The sequence below is a fragment of the Tachypleus tridentatus genome, chromosome 1 (assembly GCF_004210375.1).
Source record: "Tachypleus tridentatus isolate NWPU-2018 chromosome 1, ASM421037v1, whole genome shotgun sequence".
Taxonomy (NCBI): domain Eukaryota; kingdom Metazoa; phylum Arthropoda; class Merostomata; order Xiphosura; family Limulidae; genus Tachypleus; species Tachypleus tridentatus.
Genome location: NC_134825.1, coordinates 52,734,477 through 52,749,894, shown reverse-complemented (window position 1 = coordinate 52,749,894; position 15,418 = coordinate 52,734,477). Strand labels below are relative to the sequence as shown.

At 30.8% G+C, this 15,418-nt stretch overlaps 2 protein-coding genes across 4 annotated transcripts in view; both read right to left on the bottom strand.

The window, feature by feature from the left end:
- LOC143248735 (uncharacterized) overlaps positions 1-15,418 on the bottom strand; it is a 198,979-nt gene that overhangs the window by 105,833 nt on the left and 77,728 nt on the right. The gene's annotated exons all lie outside the window — the stretch shown is intronic.
- LOC143248723 (E3 ubiquitin-protein ligase znrf2-like) overlaps positions 198-15,418 on the bottom strand; it is a 30,400-nt gene continuing 15,179 nt past the window's right edge. For 2 of the 3 annotated variants that reach the window (XM_076497388.1, XM_076497400.1), the window contains exons 4-5: positions 10,416-10,521; positions 198-9,932 (exon numbers count right to left, since the gene is read on the bottom strand). In XM_076497388.1, coding sequence (XP_076353503.1) covers positions 9,875-9,932; positions 10,416-10,521 — 164 coding nt within the window. In that variant the 3' untranslated portion in view covers positions 198-9,874. The remainder of the gene's footprint in view (positions 9,933-10,415; positions 10,522-15,418) is intronic. The other variant, XR_013027161.1, reaches the window with a different exon arrangement.

Here is a 15,418-nt window from a genome sequence, read left to right as displayed (position 1 = left end):
GTGCTGTCCCTCCTTCTCGCTGCATAATATTATGCGATGCCATGTTCTGTGAGACATTTTCCTCAACATAGCAGGAGTTATTGTTCCAAATGCTGCAGTAACAGCTGCCTTCAACTCATCATTAGTATTATTGAATATAACACAATAACATATGGATGGGTAGGGACTTATGGGCCACCCTGTACTTTTACTTTTAATTTTAACAGTTCTTTCACAGTAGTTTTACTTATCTTCGTATAATAATTCAAAGAAAATCCTGCCTACATTTAAAAATCTCATTAAAAGTGTTGACCTAATGCTTGTACCAAACAACATCTGGTTCCAATAAAAAAAATCATTACTAATCAACAAGTTTGACAATAGAGCTGTTACCAATCACACACACACAAGAACTACATCAGAAAAACAATAAATTTTTTCAAAATAAAATTCACATACTTCACCCACATTTTAATTACCATCCACCTTTAATCAACAGTACCAAAATAAATGAACAACAACAGCTTATCTCCTGTGGCACTGGAACTATTTTGATGATGAAATAACACTTAATAAGAGAACTGATAATATGTTTAACTTTATCATATACTAATAGTTTTACCACATTCCTGGATTTTTACTAAGGAATTATGGCATAAAACCTCAACCTAATCACCACATAATTTCACAAAAGAAAATCCATACAACAAAACCTTTATAGATAGATTATATACTATTCTACAATATCAATATTAAAGTTTAATACAATCTCAACACACAACATTAAACTGTTTAAGAAATTGTAAGGTTCAATTCCATAAAATTTTAACAGCATTTGCATGTTATACACAAGAGACTAAATTCAACTACAGTAAATTCCTCATGCAATTTAAAAAACTAGATTTTTGATAATAGAAAAACACACCTACTTGTGGATGAAAAGAAAGTCAATTCAAATGATTAACCAATTACCTATGAGCAGCAATTACCTTGTTTAGTGTCCATAAACTAAGTAAATGAAATTATAGTTAAACTGAACAATGCCAAGAAGATAATCAATTAATTAAAATTAGTACCAAAATAACGTTTTTACTTATTCCAACAATCAGATGGAATCTACTACAGTAATCTACTGTTTCAAAAATAATCAACTAATCAAAATTAGATCTTCTGAATATTAATTTTATTATTATTCCAACTATGTATGTAATTAAAACATTTCTGTTATGTTTGTTTGATGTTAAACAGAAAATTACATGATGGGTAATCAGTGTTGTGTCAAATTTTACCCTTATACAGTTTAAGGTTAAAATTTGTTCAGCATTTTGATGTTTTCAGAAGAGGGGACACATGACTGGAGAATCCCAAGTTCAATTCATACCACCAGTGAACTTGCTGATGGTAACATTATCAGCTGTTTAACTGATTTTGATCTGCTTACTAGAAAGAACGCAATTGGCTGGCAATACTCACCTCCAACTTTTGTTTTCATTCTAACGTTCTAACGTGTACCATAATTTGAAGAATACTATATTAATTGGTTAATTTAACATAATTAACTTATTAGCAAAACCACTTAATCACCCCTCTATAGTTTTTACATATGCAAACTTAGACATAAGAAGGAAGAATGGAATTTGCCCATTCAAAAGTAATGAAATTTCTCAGTTAATCTTAATTAAAGTAAACAAAAAAAGTTCAATATTTTACTACATTTACAGATTAACAAAAATCCAAAATTCCTATACTGGAAAGTAAAACAAGGTCAGGAAGGACATATGGAGAAAAAAAGAGGTCATTCAGTACATACAATTAATATCAAAATGATGCTGCATATCATTTCAGATCACACTTCACTACAGGGAGGTGTTTATGTGTTAAGTGAGCAATTTATGGCATACAGGCATGGTTAATGATTTGTCATGCACTTACCACAATACCAGAGTGTTTTAAACAAAATTTGAAATGAAAGTAGAAAATCGTTTTCAACATATTTACATTTTTGGAAAATTCTCATTCTTCTAACACAACTTTAAGAACTTTGTTTTGCTTCAATCTCATAACATTTGTATCAACATATATTAAGATATATTTAATAAATCTCCTTTCTAGTCTGTCTTATAATGACTAAATAGCCCAATAGTTTGTAAAGGTAATGTCCATTTCTTAAACTGAGAATGCTATGATGTTATACTTAAATAACCATTTAAACAAATGATAAACTACTCAAGAGTTAACATCAGATTATACGGTTCTATCCACTGCAGATGACATTTAGTTTTGTTACGCTTTTAGGTTAGTGGTATCATGTATAATGTTTTAACGTTACTTTGTTTAACAAAGAAAATCTACAAAAGAAGACAAATGGAAGGGAAGACATTTAAAAAGCCAACGTGTTACAGTCTCTAATTAGTTTATACAGTGTTTAGGTTGATTGAAAAATAAGTACCATGATTTGTTGAATGAAATATAAGTACTGACCAATAGTAGCCATAAACTCCTGGCTTCTGTGCCTGAGTGGCTGTTTTTGAGGGTTTGAGATGCCTTGATTTTATCTAACTTACCAGAAGATATCAAAGTTGATTTATGTTCTTTCACTTTTGCTTCAAACAGTTTTCTAGATTTTTAATTTGTAGGGTTGTTTACAAGAACATGGTAATTCTTAAAATAAGCTTTAGTGTTTGTCATGAATGCAAACAATGCAAAGCTTTTAAAACATCATCCTCTTTACTTTTTTAGTCCTTCAAGGTCATTCAGATTGTCACCCTAATCCAGGCATTTAATTTACATGGATTACACTATGTAACAAACCTTTTTACTTTTTCTTGTTCCTGAGCAGAAAGTGTTAATAATAGTTCGAAAAAGTATCTAAAAAAAAGAAAAATACATGATGTCTTAAGAAATATCAGAGAAGTTTTGTTCTAAAATATGTTTACCACCCTCACTAAGGATACAAGATAAGCCAGTAGTGTCTGAATTACAGAAGCCCAAAGTCCAACCACAATACTCATGCATTTATTTAGGGCCTTATTTATCACCCTAAACTTTAAAACAACTTGATGTCACATCATCTCTTTTGAAATATAAGTGTTGAAAAATGTTATTATTTATATTTTATATTGAAATACAAAGATAAACAATATATCTTAGAAATAATGATGGAAATAATATTAGTAATGGTTTATATTAGTAAGTGAGGCCCTGAGGGGTCTTAAAATTGCATTTGGCTCTACATCCCTTAATATCTAAATCAAATCTAAATCAGATCTCTTTTGAAACATATGTGTTGAAAAATGTTATTATTCATATTTTATATTGAAATACAAAGATAAACAATATATCTTAGAAATAATGATGGAAATAATATTAGTAATGGTTTATGTTAGTAAGTGAGGCCCTGAGGGGTCTTAAAATTGCGTTTGGCTCTAGATCCCTTAATATCTAAATCAAATCTAAATCAGATCTCTTTTGAAATATAAGTGTTGAAAAATGTTATTATTTATATTTTATATTGAAATACAAAGATAAACAATATATCTTAGAAATAATGATGGAAATAATATTAGTAATGGTTTATGTTAGTAAGTGAGGCCCTGAGGGGTCTTAAAATTGCGTTTGGCTCTAGATCCCTTAATATCTAAATCAGAACGTCTGTACCAGTAGTGAAATATAATCCTAACACAACTAAAATTAATTATACAACTTCTGACCACTGCTTTCAAGTGAATATAAATTAAAAAAAAAAAAGTTCAAGTGAACTAAAAATTACAAACATACTATTCATTGACTGATTATTTTCAACATTTGACTTGAGTATTATTATTTTTATAGTTTATCATTCAAATGTTTGATCCAAAATACATTGTTTTGTACCATGCAAATAAAAAAAGGCACAACATTGTTTCAAAGGCTTTTTAGTTGCAGCAATAAGAAGCATAGTTGTATATCATCACTGTTTTGAGTTACTATAGATAAACATATCATTCATAGATGAGCAAGTTTTAATAAAAAGAACCTTCATCCTATCCAAGAAAAAAAAAAAAGATGGTGACACTTGATACCTCCCCTGTTATGGTCATATGGAATCCATAAGTTATTACAGTCTTCACAAACTGCTTGATGTAGGAACAGAAAGCTCTAACAGGAAAAGGGGCAGCAGTTGTAAACATTGACCATTTACTGTGTCAATTATGTCTTGGGGAGAAAAACAGGAACACAAAAGTACAAGGTATAAAATCTCAATGATTCTTGAATGACTACAAAACCAACAGTATAACCATAACAGCAGACCATAACCTAAACATAATGAATACTTATTTTGGGTATCCTTGCATGGATAAGAAGGCAATAACCCAAAACACAGAAATATCGATACAATTGTAATCCAGAAAGGTCTAATGGTATTAGAGAAGATACAAGTCAAAACTAAGCTGTAAAAAATGGAAAAGTGATTAGAATTTCAAGATAAAGCCCCATTAACGAAAAAACTTAAGTAGTCCTAAAGCCCAATATTAAAGGTTGAGGTTTGTCAAACATAAATAGGTGAGAAAATTAGCCAACTGAACAAGACAGAACAGCAGGCACAAAATTCTTCACAAAAAATTATAGAGGGAAAATAACAGTGTTAAAAGGTATGTGTAACGAAAGAAAAAAAACCTTTTTCTTTTGTAAGTACCCAAAAAGTAACCAATGCTGGAATTTGAAAGCGACAAAGTACTAGTACTTTATTACACTACATAAGCAGCTTTTTTGGGACTTACTATTACTTAAGTGCTCTAAAAATATTTACTCAAGTAAAATCAAGAAGATATTAGCTACTATTACTCCACTACATTTCTTTTATAAGACTATCACTACAGGCAATACATCTGAAAAAAAACTGGAAAAAGTCACACTGGTTGCCATGATGATAGTTTTTGTTTATATCAATCAGAGCATGCCTACTCTTTCAACTAATAATGAGCTGAAACAATCACTGCGGTACAATGAAATCAAAAACACAAAAATGGGAAAACTTACACCATGAAAAAATGGCTATTGCGGAATAGATGTTTTTAAATTAAAAGCATTTTGCTCTGGGATGGCCTTCTGCTGCCAAATTATTTTTATTATTCACTTTTCTTTGTTAGAATTCAGAGCACTACCCATGTTTCAAACTTTAGAAATTTCACATTGTTACTCTGCAACAAGTGAAAACACCTAATTTTTATCTGATTAAAAGTGACATTTTCTCAAATATGTAAACACATAATTCATATATATATACACACACACACACACACACACTCAGATACTCTCTCACACACATACACACAGGTATCATCAGGATGTACTTCATAGGGATACACCCTGTTTTGTAGGTGGGGAACATAGTTTCATTAATACTAGTTTAACGTGCTTAATGTGAAAAGGGTACAAGTAAAGCAAAATAAACTTAGTTTTAATATATTATACTTGATAAAATAGAGAGACAGAAAAAAGGATTTTCTTACTATCTGTCTGTAATTTTCGTGCATCTTTCAACATCAGCTCCAGAAGTACAATGAGTTGACTGTTCCTGGTTAGAAAAGAAAGACTTAGAAAACAGATTCTTCCTCATCAAGCAAGCAGCCAAAGATTATGTCCCATGTAGTAATCAGGACTCCAACATAAAAGAGAGTCAACAAGCTTAAGACAAACTTAATCGCTCAGAGCCTTCAACCATTCAGTATCATTGAGTTACTAGCATTCCAACACCTTGTTCATGGACTCCAGTCTTTATAGTCTTATTACAAAGAAGATTATTTGCTCAAAAATCAACAATGCTGATGAATCTATGAACAAAAATAGGGTCAATGCAATGAATGAAGTATATTACAACAATTAAAGACTGCTGAACAGCAAGGAGACACAGTTATGACTGCTCACTGGATAGATCCCATGAGTTTAGAGAAACGATCAGCTGCATTGGCAAGTAGGCATTTAATGGATTCAATCACCTTTGATGTTTTGGCCATTACCTTAAATGACATACACTTCAAGTTTCGAAATAGGAACACGATTCTCAAGATCACCACTGATAAAGGCTGAAATTCTGTCAAAGCCTTTCGAGCATATTGGGCTAACAATGTAGTAGAGAACAAGGAAGGACATTCACAAGATAATAAAACCATAAAACAAATGACTGAAGATCGACAGAAACATTCTGGAGAAAGACAACAGCCTTAAGTATCAGCTTCCACAACATCAACATCGTGCTTACCATTTGTTGGATCAAGTATCAATTATGAATATCAATAAGGTTGAATCTAATGACACCTATTGTAAAAAGGTTTTGAGATCAACATTCAAAATGGCTCAAGCACTTTGAAACAAGACTTAGTGATCAGCAGCAGCCTGAGAAGTTAGTTTATTTACCTCAGTCAAACTTGATGATGCTGTTTGTATCAGGCAGTGGTGATGATCTTGCAGATTCATAATGAGAAAGGGAAAGACTCCATCATAAATGTTTATGCTGAATTTATGATAAAAATGTGACACATGGATAATTACAGTATTCTTTTTACTTTATAGCTATTTTAGTTTGCTTGTTTTTGAATTTTGCATAAAGCTACACGAGGGCTATCTGCGCTAGGCATCCCTAATTTAGCAGTGTAAGACTAGAGGGAAATCAGTTAGTCATCACCACCCACTGCCAACTCTTGGGCTACTCTTTTACCAATGAATAGTGGGATTGACTGTCACATTATAATGCCCCCCCTTATACTTGACACTATGGCACTTCTATGTTCTATACAGTTGAATATAGAATTAGTATTCTCTAAATTAATCACTGTAAACAGTTATGATGTTTTCCAATAATGCATTTTCTATCCTTACATATTTTGCAATTTACTAATTAATTTTCTTTAAAACATGATTTCACCTTGTTTCTTACAGTTTAATTTATTTTATATTGGGGTATTTGATTAGACTTTTGTAAACTGACAAGTTGAATGTCATGGAGCTGGCATTCTTGACATGGTACTATGTCATCATGAAATCTGTGGCCAAGACACTAGACATCCTATAATCTGATAAAAACACACAGATTGGGTGGCTACTGCCTACATTCTATACTTGCTATTGATAAAGCTTGGAAAGATCAATCTCTCAGACAAGCACTGTACACCACTTGTAAGTCGGGTATCAAGAACCATTTTCATCACATGATATAGAATGAAGACCTGATCGCTGCTGCAATCTTGTTGCCAATGTTCAAGACTGCATGGATCAACAACAATATAATCATCAACAAAATTGACAATATGATCCTACTTTCTCTTTCTTTATTTCTTGTTAGCGTGTTATTACTCATTGTTAATGGGAATATATACTATAATCTTTTGCTATTAGGATTCTTAATAGTTCAAAAGCATACTTATATTTATAGTGAAACCAATTTACATTACAAAGATGAATAATGCTAATAGAGACTAACCTGCCCAAGTAGCTTTTTAATCAAAATTCCTGGTTATCAAATTCATACTTTTAGTAAATACAGTTTCTGTGTCACGTTTATTTTGTAGTAGTGAACTCTGTTACACACGTAATTCCGTGCTACTTTTTTGTTTTACTCCTTCAAATAAGAAAACCACAAGGATTGATATTCCTTGCACTACTGATCAGAAATAAAATGTAGCCATCTTACATTTTACAGCCGCCCTCTTAAAAACAAAAACCTTTCAAGCAGCATTTCAACTGGAAGTCTCTATCTCAATTAAAGATGTTATACCACAGAATTCCTGTGAAAATATGTTCTTCTAAGTCAAGCAATATTTTATTTATTATTAACAAGACAGAAACTGCCCTCTCTAAATTGTGCATTGTTTAATTTAGAACTGCACATCATCCTATCAGGATTACATGTGATGAACTGCATAATCAATATCAAAAATACACAATATATGATGAACTGAATGACAAATCTGTCAAAATTTCACACTAGTATAGACGCTAATACATGTATTCTTACTCTTACTCCAATAGCACCTAACAAAGAATGCCACAATAATGGAAAATTGTTACTGATGAAATATACAGCCACTAAAATATAAGATGAAGCAGTCATTTTATTAAAATAATTTTATTGGGGTAGTGCTCTAATTCTAAACATAAGTCAGTAGCCTGGTAATAACATCCTTGAAGAGTAATAGTAATCCAAGGCTCAAAACAGAAGTTCCAATGTCCATATGCTGCACCAACAAGAATATGCAGAGATAAGTGTTGATATAATAATTGAAAAAAATAATTAACAGAATACCAAAAGAAAATTTTGGGAATTCTCAGGTGAGTTTAGGGAACTGTATTATGCTGAAGATGTATTCCACAGTATATTTAGTATGCACTCCTTTGTATACATAACTATGCGAGTATTGTGATGTAATAAAGAAAATAGCTGATTCAAAAAAAAAAAAAAATCCACAAAACCAAAAAACGTTTTCTGGATGGACTACACAAAAAATGTGAACAAAAAAACTTGAAAACTTTAAGCCCTCAAAATCTCTTCTGAAGTTAAAAGGCATAAGAGATGCTGGTTTACTTTTTACTTGTACAACTTTCAAACATCTGAAGAGAAATGACATTGCTTGAAGTTGCAGTTATTGGCTGAACAAGATTTTATTTTTTATTTCTTAATGTGGGCTAGTATATTTATAAGAAAATTTAGATTTGTCCACATATTTGTTTCAGTCAGCTCAGAAAGCCAATATTGTTCTGAATATTTTAAATGTCAATTTTCATTTGTATACAAGCTTATAAATGTATCATTAGCATAATATAAAATGTACAACTTCACAAAGGTGAGTTAATAACTAAACATCCCATAATTTACCATGTACAAGATATTTCACTACAATACCAGATGATTATGGTTTAAGTTTATGAAAATAAATAAAATATAGTGTAAAAAAATTGATCTCAATGGCTTCCATTACATTTACTACTGTATGATTTTTTCATATGAAACTACCCAATGGAGGACTTATTATTTGAAAACTGTACTTAATATTACTTCAATTTGTAAACTGCATTGATCATGAAAATTGATATTTCAAGTTCAGTAGGTAATATAAATGATTACTTAATTCAAAAATTAGGCTTAAATATAAACAAAAATTATGTTACACAAAAAATCATGTGGAAATTCTGGCCACAGCATGGTGTGGAAATAACGACAGACGTTATCTCACCAAATACAATCATAATACTAATAATAAACATCATTAGTAATATTTAACTGATTCATAAAAGAATGCTTATTAACATCCTTTCACACACTTTACTACACACTGAAGTTTAAAAAGATATTTCACAAGAAAGCACAATGAAGAATTCTACTACATGTAATAATAATAATAGAAGAAACCTCCACAAATTGTATTGTATTAACATTATCCAAATCAATTTCATTTATTATAATCTAATGACAACAATTCTAATGCTCAATTAAGAGTTTAATACACAAAACTGTTAACAGTAGAGTTCTACACACAATAAAACTTGTAGCAGCATAAGCTGTATAATGAACACTGTTTTCCTTACTGAGGTACTCAGAAAACAATACACATTTCAGACAACACTTCCAGTCTATAAAATGAAAATCTGGCATCTTAACCAGACATCAATCTATGACTATATACATATGTAACTTTGCAATTAAAACAGAAAAAACAACAACAAATTACAGCAAGAAGAATTATTTACTATTATATTACAAAGGCACAGCACCCAAAAACAATACTTATTTTTTTTCTTTGTGTGGTAGAAAAAACGTTTACTTGTTTCAACCAGTCTATTTCTTGTACAAACTGGAAGTCCAACTCTGAAGATGTCAAACTTAAACTATTTTTGAAATACCTCCTAATATCCACAAACATCAGTCATTAGGGTGCTCAGGACAAGACCTGTTGACTTGGAACCACTCATCAATACATCTGCAAATACAAAGCTTCACATTACTAATTAGTATTTTTGTAGCAAAAACCATTAACAAAACATTTAGTTTCTTTTGTTGTCTTCATATTCTTTTAATGTATTATTTCAATTTAATGTTTGCTCGACTTATGTACTAATGGCTATTTTTGAATAATTCTTCAATGCAATATTGAACAGTAGTTTGGATTATGAAAGTATTAATATAAATAATTAATACAACTAATCTTTAGCTGAAAATTATCATCTTTTCTTATTAAAAATATGTTTTAATTTTCTTCTTTAAGCATTCACATTTTACTCCAAAGAGATATTTTTATTCCAGCTAAGTGAAACTTCAGGGCCATGTTTCTGAATAGTTAAGTAGCACTTTGAAGAATATACCACAAAGGAACCATATACTGTAATTACTTTTAACATTATATAATAATAGGATAAGATATTCACAGAATGTTTAAGGTGCAAATCTGTCACAAAGGTCTTACATTTTGTGATATATACAAAGACAAGGAAGACGTGCAATGGTATTTCCTTGAAGAAGCTCTTCCAGACAAATTACACATTCTCCCTTGTTTTCAGCCAGAATGTCCTCTGTAAGAAAAAACATTTCAGGTATTACAAGAACATTTATTCAAATATTTTATTTTATGCAGGAAAACAAACTTGATTTCTAAGTCCTGATCATTAGGCTGTACAGTTTGGTACTGTTTCTCTAAAGGATGCTTGTACAACACAATTTCTTTATGTAGCTAACAATGCTTTTTAAACAGGCACACTTGTTAATTTCAATACTTTATAATCACAAAACTTAATACAATCACACATCCAACAGCTTTTACAACCAACCAACAACTCTAAACAAAAAAGGTTGGTTGATCATAACTACAAAACAGAACATACAAATTGGGGTTAACATCTGATTTTAGACAAAACTCAACACTGAAGATTAAGAAATGTCAAAAAAGCTGTAAAAACCAACCTGAACTCAACAGAGACAAAAGTTTGCATATTAGTGACCTGTGGACAACTAATCCTAACAAACTCCGCAGCTAATATGATCATATTTCTATTGACAACACCCACACAGCCTGAGCTTTATGCACAAAAGAATCTGAAGAGCTTGAAATAGAAGCCAAAAATCATCTTCTACTCTTTCAACAGGTAGTTGTAGCCTAATGAAGTTCTCAAATGTACCACTTTTTTTATTTATTTGATATTTTGATCATATATTTACATTTGTCTAGGTTTGTTATTTTACATCAGTAGGAATCTTTATCTGTTACTTCAGTTTGCATATAGTTGCTAAACATTTATTGTATGTAGTGTTTTAATCAGTTTTCTTTCTATGGTAATTTATGCAAAGTCCTTGTTTTGTTATCTTTCTTTTTTATATTCATAGGAGGAGAATAGGTTGCTTTTGATCCTGTATGGTTAGGAAACAACCCTTTTATAAATTTATTATTTTTTGTTCATTTATTTCACCTTTCATATTTAACATATTATTTTGCTGTTATTAGCATTCTGAATTATGTGGGTTTGCCCGTGACTTGGTTATTTATTCTTCATTTGGCTGAAGGCAGTGAATGTGTTGTTTGGTTCAAGACCTAAAACCAGCCCTGTAATAATTTCAGATATGTTCATTTGTTTGTGTATGATTGTAAAGATGGACTATCATCAATACTATTTTATTGCTAAGGTGTAGTTATTCACCACTCATTATTACATAGATTTTTGGTATAGCCCGTCTTCATGTTTTTTGAATTACATTTTAAGATATTTTCATTTCATTGTTATATGGTCTCTGACAACTTTTATCCATTTATACATGATGATTTTAAGTTCTTATTTTATAACTGCACATTTATTACTACTACTACATATATATTTGTATTTGTTTACACTTAGATGGGTTAGGCATCTGAAATGTGGTGGTCAGTATTGTGCAAAATATAGTAACCTTCATAAAGAAGAAACCAAACTGTGTTTTGATTGTTGTTGTTAAGCAGATTCTCACACAGTTAGAAGGACACGAGCCATCAATTTATGAGATACAAATCTACATGTCCCAGCTATTTACTAAGGAGAATAAGCATCAGCAAACAATTTAGTTATAAAAAGAGTAAGATAAAAAAATGTTAAAGTGCAGATGGGATAGAGAATGTTTAGCCAACAATACAGTACATAATGAAACTGGGGTTAATAATACAGAAAAAACAAGTTATAGTTTGCAGTAATAGCACCATACTACAAAATAACAGTACTAGTATAATACACTGTGATTTAGATGGGATAGAGAATGTTTAGCCAGCAATACAGTACACAATGCAACTGGGGCTAATAATACAGAAAAAACAAGTTATAGTTTGCAGTAATAGCACCATACTACAAAATAACAGTACTAGTATAATACACTGTGATTTTGTCAAATCAGGGACCAGACACTGAGGAATAATGAAAATATACTATACATGACTATTTCAAAAAGCAAACGACAGATTAAAGCTTAGGCAGTTTTGATGACTGCTTGGGTCCCCACGGTCTAAGGAGGACCCACACAGAAATGAAGAAATAATTATTGATCAGATGAAATTTATAAATATTGTATTATGTTAACTTTCTCTATATAGTCTCTGCCATAGAGACCAATCACATGACCATTTTGTACTACTATATAATTTTAATACTATAGCTTTTAACACAGTATATGTACTTTCACAAAATTTGGCAGAGAATTAGAAAACATTACAAGTTATTAGTACACAAAAAATATCTGTTTTTTAAATGAAGTATTTTCACTAAAGATTTGTCCAAGAATATAGTTGTTTTTTAATATACTAGTCTAAATAGTTATAAACTCAGAACAGCATACATCTATTTATAGCTAAATTTTATTGCTTTATTGCCCTTTAAACTGTATCTAACCATTAGGGGACATTACAAGCCACAAGTCACTGATGCAGCTTTTGCTATGCTCTCAAATTACTCTATACATGAGCTATTTCCAAACATATCTGGTGAAAAGTTTCTATTATATTATTATTTATTTTACTTGATCTAACCTCAAATAACCTAAATAGCTGAAGATCAGAGAACAAGTTTGGTTGAAGTGGAAGACTAAGGTGTTGAACTATTGGTTGTAGTGAGTACAGCTCAGTTCAGAAGTATGTCCAAGTGTGAAACTGTTGCCATGATGATGGAGATGCACAGGATACTGTATTATAACCAAAGGACAAATTCAGTAATAAGTATTTTGTAGTGGTTGACCATCTTGTTACTGCATTTTAAATACTGTCTTGATTCACATAAGGATGCTGTTACCAAATATGGATTCCTTTCTAAACTATCATCCTTTTCATGTCAAGAAGTCAACTTAGTAGTTGAAACAGAAAAACAGCTGATCCAGTTTTCCACATTGGCAATTCCAGAGCTTTGACATTCATTCATACAATCTGAACCAACAGAACAAGTAGAGTTAAAAATGTTCCTCTATCTCCATTGGTATGCCATTATCCAAACATTTCTTAATGTTGAGATAGTGTTTAGAATATACTTGTCCATGATAGTATCAACTTGCAGCAATCATTTTTGGACTTCAAACAAATAAGTGAGTTCAGGAATAGAATAGAACAAAGCTGACTAAACAATCTGTAAATAATGAACACACAATTTAACATATTCAAAAGTCAGACTTTTCAAAACTCACTGATGAGTTCAGATATAATAAAAACCACAAAAAGACAATTCTAGCTTCATACAAGTGCATGCAGGTTCTAATCAAGCTGTCTTCATGATCATTAATGAGTGAATGTGTTTGCACACATCTGTCTATAGTTTCCACTGTTACAAGGCTATGTATATCATTAAAATGTTCTTACATAATAATATTTAGCATTATGATTTATATATACGGTGAAGTTTACTCATTTCACTAGAAATCAATAAATCTATGATGGGAAGGGAATTTTCTTCTCCTACCACCTAAAGCCAAAGATACCCTTAATCCATCACTGCAAAGAGTTGTCAAGAAACTTTGTCATTTCAGAATCAGAAACAGTAACTTAGTTGAAAACACACCTACTTAACACATTGGAGCTCTTCCAAATTGGCAGACTAATTCATCACATCTCATTGCTTTGTAATATACACACACAAATCCTGCAGATCCTACTGTGAATGTCTAATGCATATTCCATTTATTGGTTTTATCAGTAAACTTTCTCTATTATGACACCCAAGTAACTAATAAAGCTCCCCTTACATTTTGGATCTAAACACAATATTTATTTTTGGTTACATTAACATAAATATGCATATTTTGAACTTAAGAAAAAATTCCTTGTTACATTTAAATGAAACCTAATATACATTATTTCTCCATATATTACTTTCTGGTGATGGATAGTGTACTGCAATATTGTAACTACCATCCCATCAGAAATCCCATGTTTGGAGGTGATCAATGATCAAAAGTTCACATCAAAAATTTTCTTATTGCATTTGTAATACCCTATATTGATTTATAATCAGCAAAAGTATCAGATTTGAATAAGATAGTATAGTAACTAAGTTTTCTAGTTTGTCAAAGAGTGAACAGAAAAAATAGTGTCTTTTCTCCTGAAAAGGAATTTGCAAAAACTGGCACATACAATTACACTATTTTCATAGAGTTGAAGCTCAGATAACTTAAATTCATCACAGTATGCCATGGTGTAATAGATCAAGTGTAATAGATCAAACAAGCTATTATTTTTACTTATTTTGAGAACACTTAAATTTATAGCAGTTATTACTGTCCTTATCATAATTGACAGTTTAAAATTTTCATTTGATACTTATTTGAAAAGTTGCTGAAGTTTACAACAATTATTCACCATTCTCCTTCCAGTAAACTGTGTATGAGTAAATTGTGACCAATGAATAAATCAATGTATTTCAACCAACAGATGTCATGCAATACAATGTCACTATTAATGCTGCTCAGCCTACAACAACTCAACTGAGAAGTACAAACAAAAAATCCTTTCAGTATTGCATATAGTCATGATCTTACACTTTAGGAGTTAAAACTTTCTGGTACTTTCAACACAATTGTCATGATCAATGTCAACAAACAACTGATGTTCTTAAAATAATTTAACACAAGTGGTTTTGTAACCCCCTCCCAACCCACAATTTCATCAAACTGATATAAAGAATTTCATGAAATGATGAAAGAAGTTATGCTCAATGAAGTCTAGACACTCAAAATATCAGTAGCAATGGTATTGTAATCTCATATGGTTCATCTACAGGAAATAAAATTGATTCAATGCTGCTATAACATGAAGCCTACAGAAATATTTACATTATAGTATGTGGTCCACACAGATACTATCAACATCACCGTTTTAATGATCCACTAAAACAATTTCTTGTTAAATAATTTATATCTAACATAATATAAAAAAGGCATTATTGTGTAAATATCTTTGTAGACCACACACTATAG